Source organism: Leptinotarsa decemlineata, unplaced genomic scaffold, assembly GCF_025532065.1.
Source record: "Leptinotarsa decemlineata unplaced genomic scaffold, Ldec_3_MD MMD2_tig00026358_RagTag_RagTag, whole genome shotgun sequence".
NCBI lineage: Eukaryota > Metazoa > Arthropoda > Insecta > Coleoptera > Chrysomelidae > Leptinotarsa > Leptinotarsa decemlineata.
The window spans coordinates 1,518,236-1,536,871 of record NW_027412703.1 but is presented as its reverse complement, the minus strand read 5'-3'; the positions used below and the strand labels follow the sequence as shown (position 1 = coordinate 1,536,871).

The following is an 18,636-nucleotide window of genomic DNA, read 5'->3' as shown; positions in this document are numbered from 1 at the left end:
AACAAGTTCTGGCAATGATTTAATCACACTGTCCGTGTATAATGAATAATTTCATAAGAACTTCGTTTGAATAATCAATATTTGCATTCATTTTTGGCGATTTTTTGAAACACCGTCGATAACCATTTATCAATTACTTATAAAAGTCACCAAACTGTCATAAGCTTGATATTTCCACGGCTACCTAGAAATCAGATTCTTTAAAAATTATTTTTTGTACAACTGTTATTGAAAATCTCTTTGATAGAAACACTTCAATCAGAAAACCTACCAAAAAATCATTTAGAAAAGTTCACACATGCAGTTCGTGCTATTGGTAATATTAAATCCCTGTGAAGTTACTGACGATGACGAAGTAGTATTCAGTCCAACTGTAGAAAGTCCTTTATGACTAACCAATATAATCCTCCTTAAAATAACGTGAGTTGGCATATGTAGTTGTAACATATGCCTTGTAATCCAAAGATCGTGTATTCAAATCCCATGAACCCTATAATTTTTTTATTATCAGCAGTAACGTTATACAAAAAAATTTATATGATACATTTGTTAAAAGTGATTCTATTTTGCTCGTGAGTTTGCTCCACTTGCTGACGCTCGTTTTGCGATAATCCCCACTCACAAAATAAAATGCCACTTTCAACACTTGTAGGTAAAACGTGAATAACTATTTTTCCACAAAAATGGCTTTATTAAGAAAACTTGACGATTTAGGTATAGGGACATGTATATCATCTTGAAGCATTTTTCACCATCTTTCAATTTATCGAGTAATAGGGGGTTTCATTTGAAAAAATGAACTTTCGACTACTTTTATGCACAATGGAAATAATAGTAATTTTAGCATGCCCTGTATGATATGGAATCGATTTCTTGGTCTTATTTGAATATTTCGAGTTTGTCCAAACTATCATCAAAATATCAACTTTTCATGAATTGAGAGTACTGATGTACTTAATTTCAATTAAGGCAATGTTTTGGACCATATTTAGCACAATTCATTTTTTATCTCGAAAACAGATAGAGATAGGTATAGGACATTATCAACAAAAAAGTATTGAAATACCAGAGCGATTCCAAAAATGTATTAATATATGGGGTGTTCTATTTAAAAAAATATAATTGCTAGGACTTTTTGATAGAAGTGACAACGCCGCAATGCTGAAAATATTTTAGATCGATAGAACAGGTAAGGAAATGTGAGAGGTGAAATTTTCAGAAAAATCATGCTTTGCGTTTACCAGAAACGTCTAACCTACCATCAACCGTGAGTCACGCTGTATTCTTCTAATATAGTATTTGGGCAAAACACAAGCCCTGCAGGAAAATCCTTAAGGCGCTCCCAGGGCGGTGCCTTTGCGAAAGTAGCGATTCACATTGGATTTGAATCGTTGAGAATTAAATCCATTTGGAAAAACATTCTCGGAAAGTTTATTTATTCCATACAAACGCTGTTCACCACATGAAAGAGTTCTTGAACAGTGAAGTTCGAGGTGTACACTTCCCCTGAAAGTATCTATAGAAGATAGACCAATCTCCAACCTTTCTTCGATGTTTCAGACTATCAATGTTGCAAGTGATATCCGCGTCTCCAAATCAGGCGGATGGCTATTTTTGGATGGAATCCAGCACCTTCAGGGTATGTTTGGGGGCGGAGCTCTATACATGAGAACAATTCTCCAAAGAAGGTCTGATCTGAGCTTTATAAAGCAACAAAAGTTGCTGGAACAATGTTCCCAGTGTGTTATTGAATATATAATATGGACTGGATGGCTAGGGCTAGGATGTGGACCCTCTAGACAGATCACAGTTGGCACTTAGGTATTTTGTAGCGTACTTATTACACTCAGCTTTTGAGAAACAGCCTTTGCAATTCCAGCGACATGATTGTTCCATGACATATTGGTGTCCATTTTAACCCCCAACAAACTTATCGAAACAGAAAGCGGAATTGTCTGACCTGACATTATTATATCCGTTTGGGAAACATTTATTTTATTGGAGAAAATCGATGCCTGGGTTTGTGTGACATTGAATTGAACCTGGTTACTTCCACTTAAATTCGAAATCACTTCTAGATCCTAATTAAGCTATGCAATCTCCTGCTGTCGATGAAGATGTGTATCCGCAGCCGATGTTCTGGAATCCAAATGAAATGACGAGACATAAATGCTGTCGTCAGCACCGACTTCAGCAGGGCCTTTGATAAGATCAGTCACAAAACTTTATTAAAGAGACTTGCTGAAGTCGGTTTGAATAACAGGTCACAAATGGTGGGCATAAATGGATTTACGTCACTCCCCTTCACGGTATTCTCCGGAGTTCCTCAAGGCAGCCATTTGGGTCCTTTATTCTTCATTATATACATCAACGAAATCTCTAGTTGCTTTAATAAGTGTAGATTTTTACTATATGCCGATGACTTGAAAATCTATCACACAGTAAAGGATTCATATGACAGCAGAGAAATTCACCACATTACATAACATGTAATGTATTATTTAGTTTCTTTCCTTACCACTTATAGCTGTTCATATTGCAGATGAGATACTTTGGATTCATGAAAATACATCCAAATGAGAGGGACAGTTTATAAACAGAAGCATAAGTTCATCTTTGATGAAGTAAATGAGTTTATTTGATTTATACAAATAGAAGTGTTTCAACGAAATATGCTTCTCTTCAAAGGAAAACAATTAATTTCTCATACGGAGACATTTAAATAATGTTCCAAGTAAACATATCATTCTTTCAAAACCCAAAACAGTTTTGCTTCGAGATTAATTTTGCTCAGAGTAAAGAATGCATACTTACTTTTCTTGAGCTAATGTGATTATTTCTATTGAAATGTATGCACAATCTTGGTGGAATATTTTTTTTTACTTAAAAGAAGCGTTTATTCAGTCCATTTGAAATAATGATTCAAATTCAACTTGAGAGAATATGTTTCTCACTTCAAAAAATATTTCTTCATGAATATAGTAGAGCAAGACTTCTTTAAATCGAGATAATGTTCTTCACTTTGAGATTTTTATTTTTACTGTGTATTTTTATTAAGTTGAAATATATTTTTGATTTGGAATTTGGATTGTTGATATTACAGCTGAAGGTGAGTAAGTTTGTTTTTTTGTATTGAAGCACAAGTAGTTTGCGTCATACCGTTTTTTCACAACTTCCAAATCACTAGAGATAGTTTCTTTCATATCTGAGTATTTGAATCAACTATCATCGAAAAGTCCAATGCAAACTACAATTGCTGAAAATATATAGCACCTCTGAGGAATTGAAAAATAACCGCTGAACTATAAAGTGTTTCGTATATCATCGATCACTTTTACACCTACTCCTTTCCATCCCTTTCAGTCGTGATCCGGAACATTCAGTTATCCTTTTCTATATTGAAAACGGTCACATATCACATTCTCAAAGGAGCCGACTATTTAACAACTTCATGTTATTGGTTTCTCCCTGCGGTTGTAAGCGAACACTTCGAAATGATTTGATGCGGGCCATGAAGAGAGAATTCCGAATGGGATTTTTAAGTCGCGCTTCGGAAACTCACCCTTCCGTTAACCTTTGGATCAATGAAGGTGACTTACTCATTCTAATTAACTTGAGATGTTGGAGGATTTCAAATTGTAGCTTTCAGGGTTCTTGAGGTGAGAGAGTGTAAATAACTAGGGGGGGGGGAAGTGCCCTAGTGGCGGACACCTAAGGTTCTCTGCAAAAACTGATAGGTTAGTTGTGTAATTGAAGACTTGTTAATTTTGTGTGAATTCATGATCACTTCAATGAAATCAATGAAAACATTTTTGTCTAATTTTCACTAGTTATTTCATTTTTACGACCGATTTCCGGTTTTATCCCAGTATCAAGTATGAAAACTTACTAATTTGAAATTTAAAAACGTGGTTATACAGGGTGTTTCAAATTCGATCCTCACCATTGGTATCTCGGAAACTATGAGAGAGAAACGAAGATGGTTAAATTGGGGCAAAGTTCGGAATATAATTTTTATTTTTTTCTGGCTTCATTTTTCGAAAGATTCGAAAATGAATTGCACTTCCACATTATTAATAATGATAATAGCTTTATTGTCCAACAGTTACCCATTTAAAGGACAATATAAAATTTTATTCACAATACTATAAACAAAAAATAAAATGAACAAAAAAGAAAAACTAATTCTAGATACCTACTTCAATTACATGTTAGCAATTCTAATAATCATATGAAGGTTAGTGCAGAATAAATCACCATGGACACAAATGCTATTGAAATTTGTGCACATAACATATATTGGGGAATTGAGCATAATGTTAGTTCTTGCTCTGAGAGGTCCAAAAATTGATTGAAATCGTGAAGCTGACCATGATATATTGAAGTTAATTTGTTCAAGAATTTCAGGACAGTCCACTCTCTCATTCACTAACTTGAATAAAAATATGAGCGTCGCACATTTTCTGCGATGCTCTAAACCAGAGGTCTCCAAACTACGGCCCGCGGGCCAATTCCAGCCCGCCAGTGTCATCAATCCGGCCCGCGACAGCCAATGATTACCAAATTGTTGTTACTATTGCTGTGATAAGTTGAAAAAGAAAACACAGAATGATAATTACTCTGTTTCATTTACTTGCAAGGTAAAACTTAACGACAGAAATGATGACAAAGAAAACTTAACTTAAGTATCTAAGTTTAAGCATATTAATAACTAACAAATAATTGAAATGAATCACAGTAAAACAAAAACACTAATGAGATTTATGTAATTGTGATTTTCCACTGACAAAACTCTGTAGTTGTGGATCAATTTTACTTGTACCAATTATCAAAAGAGATTTAAGATGCTCATCGGTTAATTGAGATCTGTAAACATTCTTTGTGTACTTCATCTTGGAAAACGTTTTCTCACACAAGTAAGTAGTACCAAAAACAGAAAACAACCCACGAGCAAATTTATGCAAATTATCAAATTGTTCCAGTAGAAGACTCTTATAAAATTCCAACAAAGATGAATTTTGATATTTGTTCATAAGCATATCACTGCACCGTAAATCAATAATTTCCATTTGGACTTCCGGAGCCAGGGTTTCAATGTCAGAATCAGAAGGATTTTGAAAAAGCCTAATTTCATTCGCAATGACATCAAAATCTGAAAAACGAGTATCAAAATTTATCTTCAAAGCACTCAAAGTTTCGATTGCAAAATTGACGGGAAATTCAGTCTTTGTAGTGTGGCTGAATATTTCACATGTTTCAAAATGTGTGAAACATTTTTTACGTAATTGCGATTGAAATAGTATTATTTTCTGCCTGAAGGATTTGATATTGGTGTATAAATCAGGAAGAAAATGATTTTCCCCTTGCAATCTCAAATTCAGTTCGTTCATATGATTTGTCAAATCGACATAGAAGGCTAACTTCCACATCCATTCACTATTTTCTAAATCGGCAAAAGGGCGCTGCTTCTCATTTAAAGAAAATTCGATCTCTGCTCGAAGTTCAAAAAAGCGCTTAAGGACTTTTCTGCAACTAAGCCAACGTACGGCAGTACCTATGATATGGTAAATCATTTTCTCCGATGTGTTGAATAAACTCGCGGAATTGTCGGTGATTCAGCCCAGTGGATCTGATGAACAACTGATATGACATATCAGACATATCCAAACATTTTCCGCACAAGGACTGTTGATGAATGATACAATGTAGGTAAGACTTAATGGTTTTGAACCATCATCATTTTCTACAGCCTTTGACACAAGTGTAACCACTCCTTTATTTTTACCATGCTTATGTTTGCCTCCATCAGTTGTTAAAGATTCCAATTTTCTCTATCGAAAGTTCTTTTTATTAATGGCATTTTCAACTCCCTTGAAAATATCTGCCCCATTTGTCGTGCCGTGAATACTATCAATATCAAGAAGTTCTTCATACATTTCATAGCTTTCATCTACTCCGCGAATAAAAATCAACACCTGAGCAGTATCTGACACATCCGTTGACTCATCCAATGCTAGAGAAAACCACTCATGATGTCCATTTTTGTCAGACAGTTGAGATGATATATTTTCTGCGATGTCTTGCACCCTCCGAGCCACGGTGTTTGCTGACAAACTGACACTTTTAAATAAATTGACCTTTTCGAGGCATATTTCTTCGGCTACTGCAATAAAGCATTCTTTTATCATTTCTCCACGTTTTCCAATTTCAAGAGCCACACGAAAGCTGGTGCAAGTTGCAGACTCTTGTTCAGTATTCGCTTTGGTAAACAAAGATTGCGGCGATTTGAGTACGCGTTTCAAAGCTTCAAATTTTTCCTTCCGCAAACTTCCTGTATACTTGGAGTAACTTTGAAGATGTTTCGATTCATAGTGTCGTTTGATGTTATAGTCTTTGAGAACAGCTATGGTTTCATTACAAATTAAACATAACGCCTTATTACTGGACTCAATCATAAAATACTGAAAGTTCCATTTTTCTTGGTACGTTCTGCATTCACTGTCAATTTTTCGCTTCTTTTCTATACTAAAAAATCACACATAAAAACAATGAGTCAAATCTAAATACTTTTATTGATGGGTGTTACTTTATTTCACAATAGACAGTTTCGCTTCCCTCGCCTTTCCTACGCAGACTAACTCGCAGTTGCGCCGCTAGCCTTTTTATATGCAATCATTACTGCCATCTCGAGGTGATCGGAATACACTAGCTAGAACCAGAACTTTCTCGAACCAACGCGGCAATTCCAAATATTTAATTACGCCTAATGCCACCTAGCGGTAGCTGAAAAAGATAGTACATAGTACCACTACTCGCCACTAGATGTCGTTAAATGTCACAATACACAATAATAATTGAAATGCAAAGAAAGCGTAAGTTTGTTTAGGTTACGCACTTTGCGACTATCCTAGTCTAGAAATATAGTTGAGGGCAGAAATTTACCCTTGGAACAAATTGAAAAATTCATTATGGCCCGAAGGCTTCAAAGTTTGGAGACACCTTCTCTTAACTAAAAAGTTCCAAACGTTTATATATGACATCATTACTGATACCTCTCTCAGGGTAAGAACCATCTATTCTGAAAATTAGAAATTTACAAAACCTTCTTTGAACTCTTTCAATGGCTATGTTATGAATGTCTTAGAATGGACTCCAGACGATACTTGCATATTCCATCTTCGAACGTACGTAGGTGAAGTACAACAGCTTCATGGCTTTAATATTATGAAAGTTTCTGTAATTTCCAACAATGAAACCATAAGCTCTGAGAGATTCCGAAACTTTTTGTGATATATGTCTACCAAATGTTAATTTATGATCGAATATTACCCCCCTAGGTCTTTGATCTCATTACATCTCAGCAGATCTGAATCCTGTATTACATAAGGGAATGTATAAACCTCTTTTTTGACTATAACTCACTACTTTACATTTCTCCACATTGAGTTTCAACTTATTATTGCTACACCAAGCAACAAGAAATTGTAATTCAGATTGAAGATTTACACAATATATATATATATATATATATATATATATATATATATATATATATATATTCAATTGTTCTATTTTTACTTGTATTTTATCTCACTATTATTTCATTTCAGGTTTATTTTGCTTAATATAATTGTTATTTTCAGCTATTCATTTTTAATTCTTTTTTTTTTAGTTGTTTCAGGGATTTCAAATCATTTTATATGGTAGACAATGGTAGTCCGAACTTTTGAAATTCAGAAGTTTATACATTGTAGATTTTTTGTCGAAACAGATGTGTTCAAGAAGCCTTACGTCTATCGGTTTGGCCTGTATATACTGCAGAGCATTTCTCATATTCTGTTCTATATACAAGGTGAGTCAGAATAAGACAAACTCCGACTACAGATTCCTCACCTCATTTTCAAATAGAAAGTTTTTGTCAAGGTATGTCCTGAAATGCATTCCCTCTGAGATACAGGGTGTCAAAAGTACGAAAAAAAATTAGATTTTTTTTCTTCAAGACTCCTAGAAAAAAAATTCAGAGTTGGTACACTAATCAAGGTTTATCGACGCGATAATTTGAAGCTATAGTTTTCAATTTTCGGAAACCAGTGGCGTAGTTGCGATGGTATGTGGTCATAATAATGGAAATAATAATGAAAAAGCGTCTTTATGATGTCTTCGAGAGTTACAACTTCTTTTCTCAGGGTCAATAAGGGTTTCGGAAAAGTCGTTCTAGTTCTCTAGCTGTCTTTGATGTTGTTGGATCTATTGTTGAAATATTCAAGAAGGGTATGCACACTGCCATAACACTTTGATTTGTCTAAGGCTTTTGATCGTGTATCACACAGTATACTTCTTAAGAACTTGTATTATTATGGAGTTAGAGGGGTATCTCTGTCACTCATGAAATCATACCTTTCAAATAGGTATCAGGCAGTTTTGTGTAATGATGTTATATCAAATTTTGAACCTGTTGTGCATGATGTTCCACAAGGTTCTGTATTTGGGCCTCTGTTCTTTTTTATTTATTTATGTTGATGACATATGTAATTTCATGTCTCCCTATAAGTCCATTTTCTATGCAGATGACACAACTTTAATATATAGCGATCAATCATCATCTTACTTTCTACAAGTAATGGAAGAAGTTGAAAATCAAGCCAACACCTGGTTTCTAGCAAATAAATTGAAGTTGAATAGTGACAAAACTTAAAATCTTGAGATCATCACTGTAGATTCAGCTAACAAAAGTGTAAAATTATTTGGCATTACTCTCGACAGTAGGTACTTTATCTTGGCATCAACATACAGATCTTCTCGCAAATAAACTATCTAGTCCAATATATATATCCTTCTTCTACTGCGAAACATCACAAGCGGTGAGATTCTAAAAATGGCGTATTTTGCATTATTCCACTCACACATCTGCTACGGTGTTGGTCTTTGGGGGAACTCTCCTGGTTCGATTAGAATTTTCAAACTACAGAAAAAAACTGTAAGAATACTGGCAAGTACAGGTTTCCGGGAGCACTGTATACCATTATTCAAAAAATTACGTATCATGCCGTTGCCAACATTATATATTCATCAGACGCTACTGGAAATCAGAAAATTCAACTCTCTGCCAAATAACTTTAACGAGCTTAATATCTCCAAATTCAAAAGAGTCATCAATGAAATGCTCATCAACCAATGTTTTACTCAGTCTCGGAATACTACGATCATTTAAGGACAGTTCTCGAGATGAAACATACACCGGTAAAGATTGCCCTTTGGTATTTTGTAAATACCCCTATTATCATGGGTGAATATTTATTGGTTCATATATGTACGCAGGCAACCCCTTCGTTGCTTAATATTTTTACAATTTACTTCTTTGTTTTATATGTTGATTAAAGAAAGCCTATACACTTGACTTCTATTCTATTTTCCCTCATATTTTCCTTGGAAAACTGAATTGACAAATGAGCGTTTGACATCAGTTAGGTTCATCGATACTCGACCTAAAAGTCATAACATTTTATTTGCCTGAAATGAAGGTTTCTGAGATATTTGCGAAAAACTGAAGATATGTCATGAGAAGATACATAGCATCTTCCGTGCAATAACCGAAATTATTAATGATTCACTATTATTTCATATGACCCGAAGCATCATCCTAGGAATTTTGAATTAGAATTGAAGAAAGCAAAAATTTGTGACAGTTGAATAGGCCTAGCAACGAAAGATCACCGTTCTACCTCTTTTTTGATAGAAAAAATTAGTATTGCTTTTCAACCTGGCAATGCTATTTCGGTGCTTGAAACTATTCCTCCTTCACATAATTTTGATGAGATCATGCATTGCCCTAATTTCAGTACGGAACTGAAATCTCTTCAAAACAAGCCAAGATATGTGGATATTCATCAGTTTCCTATCAAGGTTAATTCACAAGTGATTGATCCACCTTCTTTTTTTTTCAGTGCGGTCAGTGGACTCAGGTCATTCTTGCCCCCCAAATATGAGTTGCAGTCCTCGTAGTTCTGGTTCCCTTTCAGTGGAAGAGCTTCATTAAGCAAGAGCCGAATAGATCCCTCTACGAAACCCTTCTTCACTTGGAAGGATCGATCGCAGCTTGAGAAATGGTTCTTATGGAGATTCTGTGAAACGTGTTCTTTCTTACGAATCAGTAGAGAGTTGTCCTGAAAATCTAGGGGAGAGAATTGGATTGGATAATTTAGGAAACACTTGCTACATGAATAGTATTTTACAAGTGTTGTTCATGACGAAGAATTTCAAGAACGAAGTTTTAATGATGAACGAGAACGGGAATGTTTCCTGCTTATTCATCAAACTCAAACAGCTGTTCATGCAGCTGCAGTTTCGTAAGAAGGTATCATCTTTCCCTCCAACCGATTTCCTGGAGTCTTTGAAGTCCACTAGATACTCGTTAGGACAAGAGGATTGTTCCGAATTCTTGGGGTTCTTGTTGAATACTCTTCGTGAGCAAAACAATAGCAAAATCAATACTCCCAGTCGCTCTGGACTGAATGATTCCGTACAACCCATCTCGTCTTGTGTTTGTAAATCTTTTGCTGGAAAAATCCTCACTTGTTTACTTTGTAGTAAATGTTCAAGAGGTAGCGAAAACTTATGTGAATTTCAGGAATTTCATCTAGCTTTTCCTAATATGACTAATAACCAGTCCGTGCAAAGTTTATTGTTGAATCATCAGAAAATGGAATTTTTAACAAGTGTTGATCGACTGTATTGTCAAACATGCACCAAACTAACTGACTGTTATAAGGAAACAAGTATAGCTGAGGCACCAGTCAATCTAATAATAACACTGATGATTTTCAAACAAGACTCAACCTCTGACGGAAGCAAGGAACTCTTTGGAAAGTTCGAAATAGATGAACATTTCAAGCTAGCAGACCACTATTATAATATTCATGCAGTCATTGTTCACTGTAGTTCTGGCGTTGAATTTGGACATTTGGTCAAAGACGAAAGGGACTGGTTTAAGTTTGACGATAGTCGTGTCACGGAGTGTTCTGGCGATGCATTGAATTTATTGGAGCCTCTGGAGACACCCTACATTTTGTTTTATAAGAGAGAGGACATTGGTAGATCAAGATCTTCAGATGATGTGGTGCTGCAGGTTTCTCCGGGTTTTCCTGCAGCTGAAAAAGCAAATGCGCCACTGGAATCAAAGAAGTAGCCCCGGAGCGCCAATTAATTTTTATTGGTTTTTTTATTTTTATCGTTGTTTTAGTAAATTTCACTTGTTGAACAGGTGAGAATGCTAAAGTGTTGTTCCAGAAAATGACAGACATAATATGATATTCAGACATTTTATTGACAAGGATTCAAATAGATACAATATCATCTATAAATAGTAAATTGGCAAGAGAAGCCATTTGTGGATATAATTCCTTTATTGTCCAACAGGTAACACTTATTGTCATTTTACATTGAGGAAGTACGATTCTTATAAACTAAATATTGTCTTGTACAGCACATATTGTCAATGTTTCCAGCCTATACATTGTCAGGTCATACTCCCACATTAAGTAGATCAATTGGCCTTAGTCTATATTATGATCTAAAGAGTAATATGTAAAAGATGATATTCTTGATTTCATTTTTTTGATAATTGATAATTGATATTTGCTTGTGATATGCTAACATTTTTGTGATATGTTCTTGAAATCTCGAGTAACATGATTGATATTATTCAAAGAATCAACCGTAGATTGATTTTCCGTATTAGTTTGCCATTAATAATTTATATTATAATAGAAAATTATTGTTATGTCACTGTTATTCAAAAACTTTATGAATATATCCATAGAGTCCATATTCAAAGTATATATATCATCATGAATTTTAGCTGAATTTCGAAATAGACTGAAAAATATCAACTATCAATATATTTTTTCTGATTTAATGAGATCTAGGATGATGAAACATTTTTCGTAGATAAAACACATTTTCTTTGGGTTGATATTTTTGTCGAGCATCCAACAGTGTTATCAATGGGTGTTGGGGGTTGGTGTTGACTTTGGTTTGCCCATCTGAGGTAATCGTCCTGAAATAGAAAGTGAATTTTTTAATAATCATGTTTATACACTGAAGGAAACCAATCATAACTTCTACCTGAGTAACAGTACAAATAAAAAGCATGCATGGAGATATTCTAATTTATGAAGTTTATACGGTTTCTGGATCAGTTCTAGATATTTTCTTAATTCTATGCAAGTATAGTCGAAATAATTGATATTGTGCATTCTTAAAGTTGGCGGCACTCCCAAAGGCCAAAAAAAACAATACATAGAAATGAACTGGCAGCGAACTAGTCCACGTGTACTGAAGAATTGGCGGTTCGTATTGAATAATTTTCAGTAACCTAGTTTTGTGATTGGTGAGTAATTGAAATCGGGGAATGAGGGTATATGTTGAAATTCGATATTGGTGCAGTTATGATTACTCTAAACTTTTGTTATCTGTTTAAAACGTTGCGTCCTTGGACAAGTACTAATAGCAATAACGAGTGTGATAACAACGCTGACTTTTTCCAGTGTAGTGATTCCAATAGCGATGGTGAACAATGCGAAAAAGAGATACCAGTGAATAGGATTCGGATGTATTTGAATATTGAAACAGATAGAGTATGTTTCAATGTATACAGCGTGACTCACGGTCGATGGTAGGTTAGACGTTTCTGGAAAACATAAAGTATGATATTTCTGAAAATTTCACCTCTCACACCTTACCTGTTCTATCGATCTAAAATATTTTCGGTATTGCGGTATTGCCACTTCCATCAAAAAGTCCTAGCAACTTTATTTTTCAAATGGAACACCCCGTATATTATTACATTTTTGGAGTCGCTCTGGTATTTTAATACTTTTTTGTTGATAATGTCCTATACCTATCTCTATCTGTTTTCGAAATAAAAAATAAATTGTGCTAAATATGGTCCAAAACATAGCCTTAATTGAAATTAAGTACATCAGTACTCTCAATTCATGAAAAGTTGATATTTTGATGATAGTTTGGACAAACTTGAAATATTCAAATAACACCAAGAAATCGACTCCATATCATACAGGGCGTGCTAAAATTACTATTATTTCCATTGTGCATAAAAGTAGTCGAAAGTTCATTTTTTCAAATGAAACTCCCTGTATATTACTCGATAAATTGAGAGATGGTGAAAAATTCTTCAAGATGATATATCATGTCCCTATACCTGAATCGTTAACTTTTCTCAATAAAGTCGCTTCTTCTAGAAACATTATTTTTGTTTAGAATTTGGATTTAGGTAGCAGTGGAATAATCAAGCTTATAGCAGTTCGGTTACTTTTATAAGTAATTTACAGAGAGTTATCGACGGTGTTTCGAATCATCTTCCAAAATGAATGCAAATATCAATTATTCAAACGAAGTTCTTATAAAATTATTTATTATACATATTAAGAAAGTGATCAAATCATTGTCAGAACGTGTGAAAAATCCAACCAAATGTATCCTGAATTAACACCAATGAACGAGAGGAAGTTTATGAGGTTACAAAATAATTTCCTTAACTATGGCTCAAAGTTTCCAACTGTACCAAAAATCAGTCATTTCTAGGTAAAAAGTAAGATTTTATGGGCTAAAACACGTGAAAGTACAGTCAATAACCGAATAAGATGATTCAAAATAATAAAATTGTAAACAAAATATCGCATTTTCACAATAAATGCGGAAAATGTTGTCCATTGCATTCTGAACACTTCAACATGTTTTTTTTGTATGCGACTTGTGGTTGCTTTTTCAATTTCGTGGGGATCCAGATTTTCAATACTCCGCACTATTCGCCGTCGCAATTCTCCTTTGGTAGGCACTGGACTACTGTATACCCTTTCTGTTAAAACACCTCATAAAAAAAATCAAGTGGCGTGAGATCGGGTGATTTCGATGGCCAATCCCACGGCCCTAAACGCCTAAACCAACGATCGTCGAAGAGTTCGTCAAGTTTCCTGGAAACTTCCTGGATGGAATGAGCTGGCGCTCCGTCCAGTTGAAACCACGAATTCCTATATTCCTCTAAAGGCAAATTATTTTCAAGAAAATCGGTTACAGTCGTCCTCAATATTTGGAGATATCTCTCTGCATTCAGTGTGTCTTCATCAATGAAAAATCTAATATTATTGTTCTTCAGGATACAGAAAACATTCAGGTCAAAGTTTTCTTGAAAACCCATTTCTTTTGTAACATGAGGATTATGATCAGCCCAAAAATGTTTATTCCTTCTATTGAAAATACCATCCCTCGTAAATTTTGATTCGTCGCTCCAAATTATTTTTGACAAAAATTCCCGATCTTCCTGTGTATGAATCAAAATGGATTCACAAAAATGCATTCTACGTTCGAAGTCTTCTGCTTTTAGAGCTTGAACTTTGGTAAATTTATACGGACGCATTCCGTGATTTTTCAAAATTCGTTGTACTGAAGCATGTGATACACCTGAATCTTTTTCTGCACTGCGAATGGAAACTTCTGGATATGCATAAAAATATGCCAAAACGTTAACAGTATTGTCCTCATTTGAAGTAACAGGTTTTGGTAATGTTGAAGGCGCTTTTGATATGGAGCCATAGTTAAGGAAATTATTTTGTAATCTTACAAACTTCCTCTCGTTCATTGGTGTTAATTCAGGATACATTTGGTTGAATTTTCTACAAGTTCTGGCAATGATTTGATCACACTGTCCGTGTATAATAAATAGTTTCATAAGAACTTCGTTTGAATAATCAATATTTGCATTCATTTTTGGCGATTTTTTGAAACACCGTCAATAACCATTTATCAATTACTTATAAAAATCACCAAACTGTTATAAGCTTGATATTTCCACGGCTACCTAGAAATCAAATTTTTTAAAAATTATTTTTTGTACAACTGTTATTGAAAATCTCTTCGATAGAAACACTTCAATCAGAACACCTACCAAAAAATCATTTAGAAAAGTTCACACATGCAGTTCGTGCTATTGCTAATATTAAATCCCTGTAAGTTACTGACGATGACGAAGTAGTATTCAGTCCAACTGCAGAAAGTCCTTCATGACTAACCAATAATCCTCCTTAAAATAACGTGAGTTGGCGTATGTAGTTGTAACATATGCCTTGTAATCCAAAGATCGTGTGTTCAAATCCCATGGACCCTATAGTTTTTTTTATTATCAGCAGTAACGTTATACAAAAAAATGTGTATGATACATTTGTTAAAAGTGATTTTATTCTGCTCCACTGAGTTTGCTCCACTTGCTGACGCTCGTTTTGCAATAATCTCCACTCACAAAATAAAATGACACTTTCAACACTTGTAGGTTAAACGTGAATAACTATTTTTCCACAAAAACGGCTTTTTATTAAGAAAACTTGACGATTTAGGTATAGGGACATGTATATCATCTTGAATCATTTTTCACCATCTTTCAATTTATTGAGCAATATAGGAGGTTTCATTTGAAAAAATGAACTTTAGACTACTTTTATGCACAATGGAAATAATAGTGATTTTAGCACGCCTTGTATGATATGGAGTCGATTTCTTGGTGTTATTTGAATATTTCGAGTTTGTCCAAAGTATCATCAAAATATCAACTTTTCATGAATTGAGAGTACTGATGTACTTAATTTCAATTAAGGCTATGTTTTGGACCATATTTAGCACAATTTATTTTTCACCTCGTAAACAATAACAAAAAAGTATTAAAATACCAAATCGATACCAAAAATGTATTAATATACGGGGTGTTCCATTCAAAAAAATAAAGTTGCTTGGACTTTTTGATGGAAGTGGCAACGCCGCAATGCTGAAAATATTTAAGATCGATAGAACAGGTAAGGAAATGTGAGAGATGAAATTTTCAGAAAAATCATGCTTTGCGTCTAACCTACCATCGACCGTGAGTCACGCTGTATAAGAATGTACATGTCGAATTTGGTTTCGAGGAAAACAAACCATTACAAGCATCATCAGATTTGACCGAAATTTTTTTCTCAACTGTACGTAAAATAGTCAAAAACAAACCTTATGAAGGCAAGACGCGATGTGATACGGGATTACCAAAACCTTTAGATGTTCATTTGATAAAATCATTGAAAAAAACACAAACAATGAGATACCTACAATTGAAATCATAAGAAAGAAATTGAATACTTCCGGCCATAACCTGAGCTGTTGTGACAAAACTCTTCAAAATTGAATAAAGAAACTAGGAATGAAACTTGGTATGACACTCACGACACAGTTACGAAAGGATGGGCTGATGGTTCGAAAATGTGTACGCCTAACATGTCTGCAAACGGAGGATCACGACTAATCATTGTGCATTGCAGAGGAAGTAAAGGATGGGTAATACTGGGGCACTGAATGAACTGAACAGAATGAGAATAAGTGAGTAACAAAATTAGAAACTAAAAACTTTGAAATCAAATAAGTAAAAAAGTTATATTTAACGGTTTTATTGCAAAAAAAAGATGATAATGATGTAGGTAATCTATTAAAAAATAATTCGGAAGGTCCTAGGTAGCAGGTAGCTAGGTCCTTACATTTTATCTACATCATTATCTTTTTTTTTTTATGAAACCGTTCAACATATTTTTTTACTTGTTTCATTATATAATTCAGCGTTCATATAAAAGCACTTAGTTGTTTCTAAAGTATTTTTCTTTCGCGTAATTCAAAGCTTATATAAAAGTAGATGTTTCAGTGGGGCTTTTTCTTTCACTTTGTTTTTTCTTTGAAAAATTCTCACTTTTTTGTATGAAGATAGAAAGGTAGAAAGACAAAACTTTTCTTCCCTATGAATATCTAGTAGTCGAAATCTTCTATTCCTATCTGATATTTTTACCTAATTTAGTAGTGTTTTAAACCAAATCCCTGAAGAAAAGTCTCTGCTCTTTACTTCCCAATTAAAATATTTTCAAAGCTTTATTCTAATCCAAAGATTGCGGGTATGAACACAATCTGCTATGAAAAGTTAACCACTTTATTTTTTAAGAAACTTGCTGCCTAAGTCGAAGTCGTCGGGCGACGGATTTTTGTTGATCCTATTACTTTGGCGACTTTTAATTCTAAAATATCCAGGAAACTGGGACATCTTGGCCTCGAGAACATTATTATTTCCGTTAATACTAATTGAATGAGAATCAATATTTGTAACCAAAGGGACGTATTGGTTATATAAACAGTTTAACTTTCCATGGCAATGAAAATCAAAGCATTTCATTCACTGAGTAATGCAATTGCGTCACAGGAAAGAAGGATTTTCCACACTACTCGAATACCTACGACTTATAATAAATTCTATTTTTTGGACACAATGATAGCATGAGTGATTGATGGAGAAAATGAACTGAAATATGAAGGTGACATGGAAATTACAAAAAGGTGTTGAATTTCTGAGGATTATCAGAGAATAATTCATTATTAAAACCTATGGAGAGCTCTTCGTAATATTCTCTCCAATAAATGAATATAATAACGAATATATAAATAATAATGGACATATATAATGGTACAAAAATGTATAATTTGATATTGAAGTATAATACATCATTCTTTGGCTTCAGTTAACTTGTCTCATATAATTGTCATCAACCTCACCACTAGTACGAGTATATGGAGCGAATTACAGATTTACAGTGTTGAATTTTTCATTGAAAATATCTAAAAGTGAGGAATCACACCATAACAAAATATAATTCGTATTTGTGAAGAAACTGTAGAAGATTGACTGCTGAGTTTTCAGTTAATTTTTTATTTTAGGAATGTGGTAGGTACCGACCATAATCTTTAAGAAAAATTATCAATACATAAAATAAAAGTTGAACTGATCACTGTCTGTAGGTATTTAAAAGATATTTGTGGAATATTTGGGGGTCGTTGTTATCGAAATAGAATCTGAAACAATGATTTTGTGTGCAGTTATCACAAAAATGGTCGATTTGAGACCGGTTTGAACTTTATATTGTGGTAAGCTGTACTAAACATTCAGTGTTTGACTCATTTCATTCGTTTCATAGTCTATTTCATCAGTTCGGACTTCCATTGTCTAATATGATATGAATTGATTTGAAATCCCTGAAAAAATTAAAAAGATTAGCTGAAAAATAACAATTTTATCAAGAAAAAAACTGCAAGCAACAACCAAAAAAATCAAAAAAATTGAACTATTAGCACGAGCTGAAAAAATTAATAACAAGAAAAGAAAATTAACAAATATAAAATTAAAAGATTCCAAACTAAGTTACTTCACGACGTTTCGATTGTTAGTATCCACAATTATCTTCAGGTGATACTGGACTTGATTTTATCCAGGTTTGGAGACCAGCTCCCCTACCCTTTTCGCTGATTGTTGGTCTTGAGAGGGACCAATGGGTTCACGACTGATTGATGACGGCATGAAGTCCTTAGACATCAGTGCCGCCCTTCACGGGATAACCCCTACCTGGCTGGGGTGGGATGGATGAAAAAGTTATTCATCCGTTAACGGGGGACATGAGGGCCTCATTCGACAGAGTGTCGGGGCCTTCTATATCGAGAGGGGTCGTCTACAGCATAATCTGTGGCTTCCCTAACTAACGGGAGGACTTATTCCTTCAAGATCTGACT

At 34.2% G+C, this 18,636-nt stretch overlaps 1 protein-coding gene across 2 annotated transcripts in view; it reads right to left on the bottom strand.

The window, feature by feature from the left end:
• Positions 1-11,304: 11,304 nt before the first annotated feature.
• Positions 11,305-18,636, bottom strand: part of LOC111516564 (uncharacterized) — a 126,477-nt gene continuing 119,145 nt past the window's right edge. For both annotated transcript variants that reach the window (XM_074184879.1, XM_074184880.1), the window contains one exon: positions 11,305-12,055. In XM_074184879.1, the coding sequence (XP_074040980.1) occupies positions 11,911-12,055 (145 nt within the window). In that variant the 3' untranslated portion in view covers positions 11,305-11,910. The remainder of the gene's footprint in view (positions 12,056-18,636) is intronic.